Genomic DNA, 14247 nt, shown 5'->3' with positions numbered 1-14247 from the left:
CGGCTATGAACCCAGGTCTGTGGCACTCCAGAGCCCAGGGCTGAAATTCCCACCTGCCCTCCTCCGCGGGCACCAGGGTAAAACTGGGGCTGCTAACTCCCCCTGGGCTTTCACAGCCCACAGGCCCCACAGGCCTCGCTGCCCCTGGGGGATGGGCAGCCCCCACCTGGCCCATAAGGAAGTACAGGTTTTATGTGGGGCTGCCCCTCGGGGTGGGGCAGGGTCAGTGGTTCACTCAGAACGCACCTGCACTGCTCGATTCTCTTACAGCAAGACATGAGCATGTTTTACTCCCATTTTTAAAACTTCAGAAGAAACTCAACCGAAAAACAGCAATTAACCAGCAAATGCGCATCCCAGGCCTTTCAGAGTCAGTGCTCAGTTCCCAGCTGCTGTGACTGCCCCTCCAGCCACGCCTCGCTGAGCCCGCACTGGGCGGAAATGTCCCCACATCCAGCCCACATCCCACTGAGCAGGCCCTGGGGCCCCGGGCCCAGCCTGCTGACAGGACGAAGCCCCAAACCCAGGAAGGAGTGGATGCCGGGCAGGGGCACCACTCCCATGCCCCCTGCCATGCTCCAGCTCTGTGGCCCTGAGCAAGTCCCCTCAGCTGTAACCCAGGAACACACATCCTTCAGCAGCACAGAAGGCAGAAGCCTTGCCGACGGGGTCTGAGAAAGCGTCTGCAGGGTGGCGTCTGCAGAGTAGCCCCAGGAGCCGCTGGTAAGGAGAGAAGCTATTGGCCCCCTCGGAGGAACTATCAATCAAGGCAGAGGCGTGGCAACAGCACAGAGCAAACAGCTGGGTACCACAAGCCTCCCAAAAACTTTAATACTGATGCGTAGACGCTTTCCACATAGAAAAGTCTCTTTCTACATCCACAGGACGTCACTGCAGCGTCGGGCGGTGGAGGGGGTCCCTGGTGGACCACTCTGGCCACCCTACCAGCCAGCCCAGGCCCTGTCTGCAGGCTCGCCCTTACCACAGCTCCGGATGGTCCAGGGCATGACCAAGCCCGCCCCTCTGGCCGATGGCATCTCCTCCAGCCGCAGGGAGCCGCAGGTGGGGTCCGGTGTGGTTGGCACCCCTCGTGAGCTGGGGACACACAAACACACATGTGAGCAGGGTCGGGCAATGAACATCCATGAGGTGGGAGGCAGCCAGGGGACTTGGGGGCAGGAATCTTATCTGGGCTCCTGTGGCCTGAAGCAGCTCTCAGACCCCCATAGTGTCCAGGGTGGGACCCAAGAGCCAGAGACCTATGGGGGATGGGCCTGTGGGCAGAGGGACAGGAGGGCAGCCGTGAGCAGCTGGCACCTCCAGATGCCGACACCTGCATGTCCACCAGCTCAGCAGGGCCTCATCTGTGAAGTGGTGGCTTGGGGCTGTGCACTGGCAGCCTGGGGGACCAGCTCCCGGCAGGACAGAGGGCAGCCTAGGTCTGACTTCCATGGTCACTGTTGGGCGCTGGACTGGGATCAGGGTGCCCGTTGCCCAGAAGCCCACACCTGCCCTGGGTCTGCTCCTGGGCAGGGCCCTTTGGGGGAAGCTGCCAAGCGGCTGCTCTGGGAGTAACCGGCCTGGGGCATGCTCTTCCCCTCTGTCAGCCCCTCTGCCGTCTGCTAAGGAGCACTGGCCACCAGGCCCAGAGCGCAGCGGGGTTCACAGACCAGCTCTAACCCTCTCCACCATCTTCTTGTGGCTGGCACTGCCGCCTTGTCCATAGAGGGGCCTGAGCCAGTCGGGTGACAGAGGAGGCAGGAGTCAAAGCAGGCTGGCAGGACTCAGAAACCTGCCATCCCTCGGGGCGAGCTCGTTCCACAAACAGGATTAGGAGGAAGGCGTGACGGTGGGCCTTTCCTGAGAGGGCCCCAGCCCAGGTGGGGCGGGAGAGCCATCGAGTGCAGGCTGGCAGCAGCTGCCCAGATTAGGGGTATTAGGGGCACAGAAAATGAACGTGTGAACGGGTGCACACCTCCCTGCCTCGCTTCGTTTCTTAGGATAGACGGTGACCCAGGGCCTGCTTGAGCGACTGAAAACACCACAACACTTGTGGGCCATGGAGACCGGGGCGGGGACTTGGCCCCCTCCAGCAGCCCTCGGGGACCACAGGCCACAGGTGTTTGTGGAGCACCTGCTGTGTGCCCGGTGCTGTGGGAGCGGGGAATGGGGTGACTCACCACCCCGCCCTGCCCCCACAGCTCACAGTCTTGCAGGGGAGATGGCGTGGAAAAGAGTGTTCCAGAAAGAGGAAGCAGCCCTGGGCCTGAGAAGAGAGATGCCGACGGGCTCAGGGGCTGAATCTGGGATGACCCCAGGGATGCTGGGGCTGGGGCTGCTCCAGGAATGCGTGCCCATGGAGGGAGAAGGGGGACAAGGTCGCTGCAGGGTCTTCTCCAGGCTCAGGCTCGCTCCCTCCTTCCCAATCCTGAACTGAGGATGCCAACCTCCAACGAGCAGATCAACAAACGGCAGGAAGGAGCTACCTCCTGCAAGGGAACACCCTCAGTTGCCATCAATTGATCAGCTTCTCTATCAGTTACCTAGAGCGGGGTCAGCAAACATCTCCCGTAAAGGGCCAAACAGTAAAGATCACACTTTGTGGGCCACACGGTGCCTGTCTCTGGGGAAATGACTCAGCTCTGCCGTTGCAGCATGAAAGCAGCCATGCTCATTACATCAGTGATGAGCGGGGCTGTGTGCCAATAAAACTTTATTTACAAAGACAGGTGGTGGGCCTCGGGGTCTGTGGCTTGCTGACCACTCGTCTGGACTTTCTAGGGTGACGGTTCTCAAACTTCAGTGTGCACCAGAATCACCTGGAGGACTTGGGAAAACACTGATCCCTGGGCCCACCCCAGGTGTATCAGATTCAGGAGGGCCAATGTGGGAAGAGGACTCTGCATTTCTAAGGAGTTCCCAGGGAACAGTTTGAGAACTGCTGGATTAGGGGATGGGCATCATGGAAAAACTGCGGCCTCTTGAGTCTAAGCCCTGGGTCTGAAGCTTGGCTCGCCCACACACAAGCTATGTGATCCTGGGCAAAGTCACTTCTCCTCTCCAAGCCTCAGTTTCCCCACCTGTAAAATGGGGCTGAGAACACATCTCACGGGGCTGCTGAAAGCAGCGCATGAGGTGTGGGAAGGCCTGCGGGGAGGCACACGCTCCACCCGTCTTCCTTCCAGAGATGCCGACGTGGCCGGCCATCCTGGGGCCCAAGCCCCTCAGAGGGCGGGAAGCCCCCAGATCCTCACCGCACACAGGGCTGGTGGCAGGCTGGGCCCCTACCCGGCCACTGAGTGCCGTGGTCCCAGCAGAGAAAGGACGGGGTGGAGTAGATTGTCCCACCCCAACTCAGAAACTGGCCTGAGAGGCAGCAGGACAGGACCAGGCCCTGGAGACGGGAGCTGTGACCCTCATCCTCGGACCCAGGCAGCAGGTGAGGTGACCAGAGGCAGCGCCACAAAGCCACAGCCCCACGAAGTGGTCAGCAGTGCCTGCTCTTTTAGAAGGGACCTCTCCTGGACGCCCCGAGAGGCCCAGCAAGCCCCTGGGCCCTGATCCCTGAAACAAGGGTGCTGGGTCATCAGGGCACCAAGATCAACCTCTGGAAGATTTTCCCATCCCTCTGCCCGTTCTCCAGGCCCAGAGGGGAAGCAGCGTATGTGTGTGTGTGTGCATGCACATGTGCATGTGTGTGTATGTGCTGAGAACAGAAGTCCAGCCCAATGCTGCCCCCTACTGGTGGCAACAATTCAGTTCCACCAACTGGACTGAGGCCGGGCCCTGGGTGGAGAGAGGCGAGGGTGGTTGAGGGAGTGTAGGGGGAACAGCCCCTCCCCTTCAAGGTAGATGACCACTCCCCATTTCCTAGGGAGGACTCTGAGGCTCTTGGGGCGTGTGACTTTGCTCAAGGTCAACAGCTTCAAGCACTGACCCCGGAGTGCCCTGGGGCAGCTCCACGTGATGGGGTGTCAGGCTCCCTCTCCCCAGAGACGCAACCCACCTCCATCTGGATCCCTCACTCCACAGCTACCCTGTGACCTGCCTGCGGTCTCCACCTTCTGTTTTAGCTGTTAAGCACTATACCCTCCGGCTGGCCCCCAAAGTCCCCTAACTGGGGCACCAAGCCAGGAACAGACTGGGCAAGGTGGATGAGGAGGCGCCCCTGGGGTGGGCCCCAGGTGTTCCAGGTGGGCTCTGGTTGATATTGACAATGGCCAAGCCCAGACCCGAGACCGCCCACTGGCCTGACGCCCCCTACCCTCAGCTCTGATGTGTCAAGCCTGGGGTCCGGGAGGACACGTGACTGCACAAGGGGAGAGGGCTGCGTGGGCAAGTGCTGCTTGGGGCCAGGCTGGGGACCGCTGCCCCAGGGCACATCAGACCCAGGACAGAGCTGAGAGGGACGGGAGTGGTCCCAGAACCTCTGGGGGGAGATGGCGTGCCATGAAGCCATGGGAAGGAGGACTGGGTGGCACTGGGGACCAGGAGGGCACTGCTGGCCACTGAGGAAGACTGGACAGGGACCCATGCCTGCTCTGGCACGGGAAGGAGATGCCAGGCCTGCGGGTGGGCAGTGGGGCTGAAGGAATAGTTCTTGGGGCAGCAGAGGGGGTCCTTGCAGGAGGAGACCCGAGCGTGTTCATGAACTGGGGAGACTCGGGGCCACAGATGCTCAATAAGGTTAGGGGTCAGCCGGAAGAAGCTCCCCTGCATAGACCGACCTGTGGAGCCCCCCGTGGACCAGAGCTGCCCAGGGATCAGAGGGGCCCGGGGGCCGAAGGACGCCCCTCCTGAGTGGGAAGCCAGAGCTGCAAAAGGCTGGGACACAGCAGAGGACAGGAAGTGACAGCAAAGGGATGGCTGGGAGAGGATGGCCGAGGCTCTGGGGTCTTGGGGTGAGGGTGGGGAGAGCAGAAAGTCCCAACGAAAGCAGTTGCTCGTGCCACATCCCAGGCCCAGGCTGGGCTGGCTGGGCGGACGGTGGGGTAACCGAGGGCCCCCAGCACCCTAGCCCCAGGCCAGTCATCTGTCTGCAACTGGACCCATGCCTCCTGGACCCATGCAAAGGGACCCATGTGAAGTGGTCCCCAGAGAAGGCCACAGCCAGCGCAGGGGATGCAAGGGATGCAAGTCACAAGAAGCAAGGGAGGATGACAGGATGACCGCCTGTACCAGTGTCCCCTACATGCAATCAGCCTGTCAACCCCACAGGAAAGCCTGGCCGGCAGTGTCTCCCCAAGGCCCCGAGCCAGTGCAGAGGAGCACGGGGAGGAGAGGATGTCTGGGGCTGCTCACTCTTCAGCGGGGGCCTCGGGTCAAGGGCTCATGGCACACGGCCCAGCCAGGGAGGTCTCCAGGAGCCACCGTGTGAATGGAGCTTGCCCACCCTGCCCTGGCCAGCGTTGGGTCAGAGCCAGCAGGACCTGGACCAGGTCGGGGGCTTCTTCCTGGATGGGTGAGGAGCTGTGTCTCCCCTATGCCAGGCCTGGCTGTACCCAGACTCCTGGCCTTGGCCAGCACAGGCTGTGCACTGAGGGCCATGAGAGGCAGGCCCCAATGCACGGCATGGCCAGGGCGCACGGAGGTGCTCGCAGGCTTACCTGCCCGTGAAGGGGCCGAGGGTCTGGAAGGAAGCCGCACTCCTCGCCAGCCTCTTGTCCAGCTCCAAACGCCCGTCCTCCATGAAGCCTTTGGAGAGATGGGCACCAGGACCTGACCTCCCACATGTCGGCAGGAGGGGAGGGGCTGCTGGTGGGCCAGGAGCGAGGGAGGGGCACCTGCCCCACAGCAGGAGGGCCCTGGGTGCCCCGTCCACTTCCCTGCCCCTCTACGGGAGGCAGGGCAGGGAGGCGGTGGGCACACCAGCCTCAGGACCAGGCCTCACCCCTCCTCCAGCCTGAGCCAAGACAGTGACAGCGGCTGAGGCTGAGGCAAAATTTAGTATGTGCTGTGTGCTGGGCCAGGACTGTCACCTACGTCCTCCCTCAAATGGCCTGGACAACTGCTGTGGTATTGTCATTGTATCCTCCCTTTTGGGAGAAGAAACCAAAGGGCAGGGAGAAAGTGAGGTCCCCTCAGGCACCAACAGGGCTGGCGGTCATCCGTGGCCCAGGCGCCGGCCCTACCTTGGGGCTTGCTGGCGTGGTGGCCCCTCGGTCTCACGCTCTGCCACCACTCCCAGCCGGGGCTCCACGGCAGCATTTCATCATCCGGGAAGCAGGAGGGAGAGCGAAGTGGCTTGGCCGGCACGTCTACCCAGTCATGGGGTGCCCCTCTGCCCCCGCTGGGCACCAAGTCTCCAGGGCAGGCCAGGGCTGCAGGCGCGAGGGCAGCAGGCATGCTGCTGGGGCAAGAGGGTGGCAGGTCTGAGACCAGATCCCCGAGAGTGTCCACTGCCTCAGACTCGTGCAGCTTGGCGGTCAGGATGTCGATCCGCTGCCTCAGGACGTTGGCCATGGTCTCCAGGGCTTGCAGCCGGGCCTGCTTGTACTGGAAGTGCAGGGGGCCCGGCATGCCCAGGCGCTCGGCCTCCTCGGGGTCCAGGTAGATGCACAGCCCTGGGCGCAGGTAGCGGGTGGTCAGGTCCTGGAGCTTCAGGGGGCCCAGAGCAGAGCTGGCAGACAGCAGGGGGGCACCATCCCAGCCGTCTTGGGGGCCTCCCGTCTCTGGAGTCTCAGCGTGGTTCAGGGCTCTGTTCAAACACAGGCAGAAGCTGCAGGGACAGGGCAAGGGTCAGGCCTGGCGCAGCCGTCTCCAGCAGTGTGTGCAAAACACGAGTGTGCAGGGATGAGCATTGAGGCAGCTTCTGTGACAGGCCCGGTGCCTGTTTACAGTGTCTGTTTACTGTCAGAGGGATGGTTACGGGGCATCCACACAGTGGACCGCACACGGCTGGTAGAAAGAATGAGCACAAGGGGCAACTCCTACAGCTCAACAACAAAAAGACCAAATAACTCCATCAAAAGACAGGCAAAGGAGAGCCAGCCCTGATGGCCTGGTGGTTAAAGTTTGGTGAGCTCTGCTTCGGCGGCCCAGGTTCCCTTCCCGGTCGTGGAACCACACCACCCATCTGTCAGGTGCCATGCTGTGGTGGCAGCTCACACAGAAGAACTAGAACAACGTACCTCTAGAATATACAGCTGCGTACTGGGGTTTTGTGGAGAAAAAGGAAAAAAAGAGGAAGATTTGCAACAGATGTTAGCTCAGGGCAAATCAGGGTTGGCGCAGAGCACGGCGGGGCTCAGCCCGAAGCCCCCTCCCAGGACCCCGGCTGCCAAGGCTGCGCCCAGGAGCCAGGTCCGGAGCGAGCCCAGGACAGGAGACTCTTGCTGGGCGTATCTTGAGGAGGACCCCCTCCTCAGCCTCTGGGCCAGCTCCTCCCTCCTGCTGTGAGCAGATAGTGCGCAGGGAGCCTGGCCGTGAGCTCCTGTCACGCCGTCCTCCCCCCTTCATTGGGCAGGTGGCCAGGGAGAGCTGGCACTGGCCTGAGGCCCACGTGGCACCCCACGGAGCCCTTCCAGGGGAGGGCAGGCACTGGGAACACCAGCCTCCAGTGGGAGGTGATGCTCGATCTCCCCAAGGAAAGTGGGGGAAGGCCCCTGACCCCGTGCTTTAAGATGCTGCCCTGGGGAGGGGCCTTCTGGACTGCTGCCTCGGCAAAATTAAAATACATGATAATGAAAATAAGACAAAAGCCAAGGAAGGGAAAAACCAGAAAATACGTGTTGGCAAAAACACGGAGAAACTGGAATCCTCCTACACCACTGGTGAGGATGCAAAATGGTGCAGTTGAGGTGGAAAACAGTCCAGAGGTCCTCAAAAGATAACCACAGAGTTACGATACAACCTGGTAATTCCCCTCCCAGGGAGGGACCCCAGAAAGACGAAAACAGGTATTCAAGCAATCCATTCCTAGCAGCATGATTCACAGGAGCCAAGAGGGGGAAACAGCCCGGCGTCCATCACTGACCCGTGTATAAACAAAACGTGCAACAGCACACAGTGGAATATTACTCAGCCATGAAAAAGGAATTCAGTCCTGACATACACATCCCTACAACAGGGATAAACCTAGAAAACATTATGCTCAATGAAAGGAGCCCAACGCAAGGCCACATGCTGTGGACTCCATTTACATGAAATGTCCACGACAGATGGATCCCCAGAGACAGAAAGCAGATCGGAGGCTGCTGGCAGTGGGAGAGCAATGGGGAATGACTGCTAATGGGGACAGCGTTCTCATTGGGGGTGATGAAACGTTCTGGAACTAGGTGGAGGTGGCAGTGGCACGATATTGTGAATGTGCTAAATCACTGTATTGTTCGCTTTCAAACAGCTAACTTTCTGATGGGAACCTCACCTCAGTGAAACAAGATGCCACATGATCCTGCTCTGCAGCACGGGGTGGAGGACGCCCACCCCTGCCCGAGGACCCTGGCCAGGAAGGGCAGCCCCGCACCCGCAGACCCACCTGCCCGGGACCTCCTGGTTGCCCAGCACCATGCCAGATGTCACCTTGCTCCACTCCAGCACAGGCGACCCTGGGCTCCCAGCGGCTTCCAGGGCCTAAAGCAGAGGGGACGCAGTCAGAGCCCCATCCCAGACCAGGAGACCCCGAGATCCTGTCTCTTGGCCTCAGAGCTGGCCCTGGCCTCCACGGGGGTCTCAGGCTGGACCCCTTGGGGGTGCCCTCTTTAGGGGCCGGGTCAGAGGCAATGGGGTCCCTCCAGAGCCCCATTGTACCCAGGGAGGCAGGTGTGTGGGGCCCCCGGGGAGCTCAGTGGCTGAGCTGGACAGCACCCATCCTTACCCGCACCCCGGCGCCTACCCTGGACCGTGCAGCGTGCGGGACAAAGGTCACGATGCCAGGGGTGGCCTGGGACACCACAGGGATGGCTTTGCCGAGGACAGCCTCCCTCTGTTTCCTGTAGACCTCCTGCAGCCTCTGGTTCCTCAGCTCCAGGGCGCGCACGGCCGACGCCTTCTCCTGCAGGGCCTGCCGCCTCCGGGCCAGCGCCTTCTGGCGCATGAACTCCCGCAAGGACTCGGAGCTGTAGGGGCGGCCCAGGGGCCCCCGGGGCTGCGGGCAGGGTGGCGGCGGCCGCACCCCGTTCTCCTTGCCAGGGGCGCCCCGAGGGGGGCTCCGGGCTGGCCTCGGCCAGGCGGGCTTCGCTCCCCAGGGCGGCAGGAGGGAGCCTCGGGCCTTGCACGCCGGGGCACCAGGCCTCTGCGGGAAGGAGGCGCTCCAGGGCCGGGGGGCGGGAGGGGTTGGCCTCCCCAGAGGGCCCCGTGGTCCTTGGGCAGGGGCCTCCCAGTCCTCACAAGTGGCCCAGGTCCTCTGCGGACGGAAGGCCTGCCGGGCCGAGGCGCTCCAGGGCCGCTGCGGGAAGGGGCCCGAGCTTGCGGTGGGGCTGCAGGGCCTCGGGAAGGGGAGGTCCCGTCCCCGGGCCGCCCAGGCGCTCTGCGGACAGGAGGCCCCCCCAGCTGAGGTGCTCCAGCACCGTCCCCTGGGGAAACTCCCAGCACTCCCTAAGCAGGAGCGCTGCCCCTCCATCGTGGCCCAAGGACTCTTCGAGAAGGAGCCCTGCACATCTGGGTTGCTCCAGCGACCCTGCTGCCTCCTCCCTGCCAGGTCCCGCAGCCACGGCCTTGATGACCCCAGCTCCGGCCCTGCCCTGGCACCACGGTCTCGGGCCAAGTCCAGCCCGACCTGGACCTGCTGGCGCAGGTCTTGAAGGATGGCCATAGCATTTTGCAGGGTCACTGGCGGATCGCAGGAAGCCAGGTTGGGCGTGTTGACAGATGCCTGTGGGTCACTGCAGACAGAGGCTGGGCTGGGCGTCCGGGGGCAGACAGGCGAGTGCTCAGCAGCTCTACCTTTCTTGCTGCCTCCTGCAAAGACAGGGAGCCACAGAGGCAGCAGGCAAGGGGCCAGCTCCTCCACCCAGAGGCACACTCCGCCTGGCCCCCAGGGCGCTCCCCTCTGGACTTCTGCTCCTAGTTACTTGCAGAAGCCTTGGGCGGGGAGAGGGGGCATTGGCGTGACTCAAAGCTGTGCCTGGGCACCTGGCACAGAGCCATCTGCTCTGGACAGGGTGAAAACTGGGTGCAAATCGGGGGTGATGGATGTCTGCGGGAGGAGCCCTCGCGGCTCCCCTCCTGTGTCCCTAAGTCAAGGAAGCCTCGACGGTGGCTCTTGGGGACAGAAATCCTTTCCTTTCAGTTTTAAATGTGATGATTTCCCAAAGTCCGCCTCTGATGGGGGTTCGGAGGGCATCTGACAGGTCGTGGGGACAGTGGTGCCACTCCTGCACCCGACACCACCTCCTTCTCAGGCAGTGAGGGGACCGGGCGTGTCTCCCTCTGTGCCACCCCCCCAGATGCCACAGCAGAACAGGGGCAGCCCCAGGTGGAGGCGCAAGGTACCTAGTTTCGTGGCCAGGCCGGGTCTCCCGAGGCTGCCTTGCTCTGGAGCCTGGGGACGGCGGGCGGGCCCGAGCAGCACCCTTGCCAGGGCTTGTCCTTTTCTCCAGGCGGAAACACCGACCAACTCAGAGTCTTAAACAGAGAACACACACGGCCAGGGCTCTCCAAACACGGGCCCGGACGGGGAGGGTGGTGGCTCATGGAGCCGCAGGACACCAAGTCACATGCTCCTGCAGGGGCTTGCAGTGACATCCCTGGTGTCCAGGCCCCCTGGGGCAGAGCCGCACCCCCAGCCACTAGCTAGCAAGAGGCGGGACTGAGTCCCGGAATAACCTTGAAAGGTGATCTGACTTTTCTGACTTTCCATCTTCTCTTCAGTGAACAGGGGTAATAAAACCCGCTCCCTACATTTTTGTAAAACGCTCCACATGCACCCAGACACACTGCACGTTATCAGTATATGCCAGATGATAGAATAAGAGTAATGTGGAAATTAGTAACACAAACCTCACCTACCCTATACAGGGAGGCCTGCAGGGCAGCCCCGGCCCCAGCACATCCTCAATCGCTCCAAACCGGAAGCACAACCACTTTACCTCTGAGGGAAGACTTCTCTCCCACCCGGCAACAGCCCAGCCAATCAGAAACACCGCAGCCCAGCCAATCAGAAATGCTGCAGCTGAGCCAATCAGAAATGCCACAGCTCAGCCAATCAGAAACACCATAGCTCAGCCAATCAGAAACACCACAGCCCAGCCAATGAAGAGACGTTCCTGCCCTCCCTCTCCCCCTTTTCTCTATAAAGGCAGCTCCCTCCTGTGTTCTCTAGATGTGCCCATGGTTCCCAGTAGCAGGCTCATCCTGAATTGCTATTCTTTTGGCTATTTCCAAATAAACTCATTTTGAGGATAAAATAGGTGAATGTGCTTTTCAAGTCGACAGTAATAATAACAATCCATCAGCACATGCAGAGCTCACCTCAGGGCAAGTGGGAGGGTAACGTTACAGCTGATCATTTGCACTAAGATGGAGGAAATTAATTTGTTTTTAGGCTGGTGAGACTCAGTGGCAACAGGGGGTGGAGGTCAAGGAAGATGCCCAGGCTGGCGTCCCAGAGAGTGCGGAAATAAATGCCCACCACACCCCAAACACACACAAGCTTTCTTTAATAGATGTCGTCACATAATAAACATCATTTATTGAGGTGTTGCTTCATAATCCCAGATTATACTCACCAAATGCCACTATCAGCCCCACAGCATTACGAACCCATTCACAAGAGCCCTGGCAGAGGCAGGAGGTGGTGGCTGACCTTTAGCTCACACACATGCTTGCACACACAGAGACATATGCACATGCACACACACACTGCACCTCTCTCGGGGGGCCAGCCCAGGGCAGCGCCACAGGGAAACAAGACTGCTCAGGCCAAGACTTGTCTGGCCCCCCAAGGAGGGGCCATTCCTGCCCAGTGAGGGTGCCTTACAGCAAAGACCATCCAGAAAGCTGACCACTGGAGGAGGGGGGCAGGCGACAGGGTCAGGGGCCTCCCTAGCACACACTGCTCCCCAGACATGGCACCCTCCCCAACACCCAGACCCAGAGACATCAGCCACAGGCCTGAAGCTGTGGCTCCAGGAAGTAGAAGGGGGGACACAGAGCCACGCCCTCCAGAGGCCACACCCCTAGGAAGGACCCCTGAGGCCACGTCCTCTGTGGGACAGGACACAAGGCCACACCCTCTTTAGGCCACGGCCTCCAGCGCCATCCTCTGGGGACCCCTTAGGTTAAGAGCTTGGTTTCAGGAGCCCCAGACCTCGGTTTAAATGCTGACTCTGCTGATCACTAGCTAGGGGCCTTGGGCAAGGGACCTAACTTCTCTGTACCTCAGTTTTCCCCATTTGTAAGCACCTCCCCACAGGGTCACAAGGATGAAAAAGCAGTCACTATCACTATAGGAATTGGGCCTGGAAGGGTCAGGATTCTGCTGGCTCAGGGCAGAGTCAAAGGTCAGGGCTGAGGCTGGGGCTGCCCACCTGGCCACATCTGGGTTTTGAGTGGCCCAGTGGGGTTGGGCTCCCCAGCGAGGGTCCTCCGTCCTGGTCCCTACAGATGCTGTATTGCACAAAACTGGTCTCTGCTGCGGCACTGGGCAGGGACATCGCAGGTGGGGAGGGGGCGGCCCGCTGGCCAGACCCCCTCAGCGCCCCCACCCCACAGGCCCCTCCATCACTGGCCGCTCAGCTTCCCCGTTAGCCCGCCAGAGGGGTCCAGGTCAATAAATGGGTCCTGGTGGGCACATTTTTTTCTTCCGCTGAGCAGTTTAATGGCAATTAATTTTTTTACGAGAGGATTTTTAATCTGTGGAAATGGATGAAGTCCCCAAGTGCTCTGTCACAGTTCCAGGGCCGACCTAATCTATGATAAAAAATGCAAAGTGAGATGACATAATCTGAAATTAAATATTGGGCTTCATTTTCCTTCAGCCCGGATGGATGAATATTTTATAACTATTGTGATTTAATTTTTTGTTAACTACAGCAAATTTCTAATTCATCCAATTCCCAAGTCCTGTGGCTCTGACCTCTGAACCCAAACTCATCTCTCCTTAGCCCAGCTGTGACTTCGTCACTGACAGAAACTAATGGTCAACTCCGTCAGGGTGACACAGTGGTTACGATGATGAATGCGGCCTGTGGCACGCCCTTTTGACCCAGTGTCAGGCAGAAAGCAGGTCATTTTTCAAGTGAGCCATTAAAATAAAACAAACCAAAAAGCTGAGGAAGGGAGGAGACAATGATACAGAAAATTGTTATATTTTGTGCATGTTTGGTGGATCTTCCGGAACCTTCTCTGTGTCTCCCAGCATCCCTCACTCTCTGGTTCCAGTGAAGGTTTCCCCTCCTCTTCTGGGTCGCCTCCTGCCCAGCTGAATAAAGACAGCTGCCCCGGCGCCCCACGGCCCTGACTGAGCTCCCCCCATCACTCAGGGCCACCTCATGGAGCAAGGAGAACGAAGGCACTCATTCACTCCACTGGACCTCAGGCTTTGCTGAGAGCAGGGCAGGTGGGTCTGATGACGTGGGGGCAGAGCACACACCACTCACTCCCGGTCCAGGATTGTGATCTCACGCCATGGGGGAAAACTGAGGCACAGAGGGGCACAGGAGCAGCTCGAAAGTTGCACCCCAGTGCTGCACACTCTTAGACCAAGGGTCCCACAGAGCTGACCTTGGCCCCAGTGGGTAGGGTTCTCCTAACCTGGGGGGGGGGGGGGTCTTGGTGGTGTCCCCAGACCCCATGGTGTGGTGGTCCCAGAGCCCAGGTGCCACAGGTGGGCCTCAAGAAGGTGCTCAGGCGTGGTCCCAGGGACACACAGCTGGGCTTTCTCAGGAGAGAGGCACAGGCCTGGGCAGGATGGGTCAGGGCCCGACCAGGGCTCACCTGTGTGGCCCTGGGGAGGCTGTAGAACTCGGAGCCTCAGTTTCCTCATCTACGAAATGGGAGAAAGCTGTGAGAGGAGAGCTGCGAGGATCACATGAATGATGTCCGTAGAGTGCACGGCACACACGGAGCTGGGCGCTGAGCACAGCCGCTCCACGCTGACCGCCCAGAACGTTCTCAAGGAGAGCCCCAGAGGAATGCTGGCCCCTCGTTCCCCACACGCCCACATCCGACCCTTCCGGCGGTGACAGGTCCAGCCCCAGGGCAGGGACATCTCTCGGGTTCATCCCAGAAGGTCCACAGAAGCATGCAGGGTGCTGGGGGCCACACCCCGCCAGGCCCTCAGGGAACAGACGCCCGACTAGAAATTCC

General features: G+C 60.5%; 1 protein-coding gene across 1 annotated transcript in view; it reads right to left on the bottom strand.

Annotated features, from left to right (window-relative positions):
* The window catches only part of CCDC187 (coiled-coil domain containing 187), a 65801-nt gene that overhangs the window by 25819 nt on the left and 25735 nt on the right, over positions 1-14247 (bottom strand). Inside the window, exons 6-11 of the mRNA XM_046680971.1 lie at positions 10432-10563; positions 8834-9897; positions 8477-8571; positions 6132-6718; positions 5607-5694; positions 983-1095 (exon numbers count right to left, since the gene is read on the bottom strand). Of these exons, the coding sequence (XP_046536927.1) occupies positions 983-1095; positions 5607-5694; positions 6132-6718; positions 8477-8571; positions 8834-9897; positions 10432-10563 (2079 nt within the window). The remainder of the gene's footprint in view (positions 1-982; positions 1096-5606; positions 5695-6131; positions 6719-8476; positions 8572-8833; positions 9898-10431; positions 10564-14247) is intronic.

This window comes from Equus quagga, chromosome 1 (genome assembly GCF_021613505.1).
Source record: "Equus quagga isolate Etosha38 chromosome 1, UCLA_HA_Equagga_1.0, whole genome shotgun sequence".
Taxonomy (NCBI): Eukaryota; Metazoa; Chordata; class Mammalia; order Perissodactyla; family Equidae; genus Equus; species Equus quagga.
The sequence above is the reverse complement of the archived record's forward strand: the minus strand, read 5'-3'. Positions and strand labels throughout refer to the sequence as shown.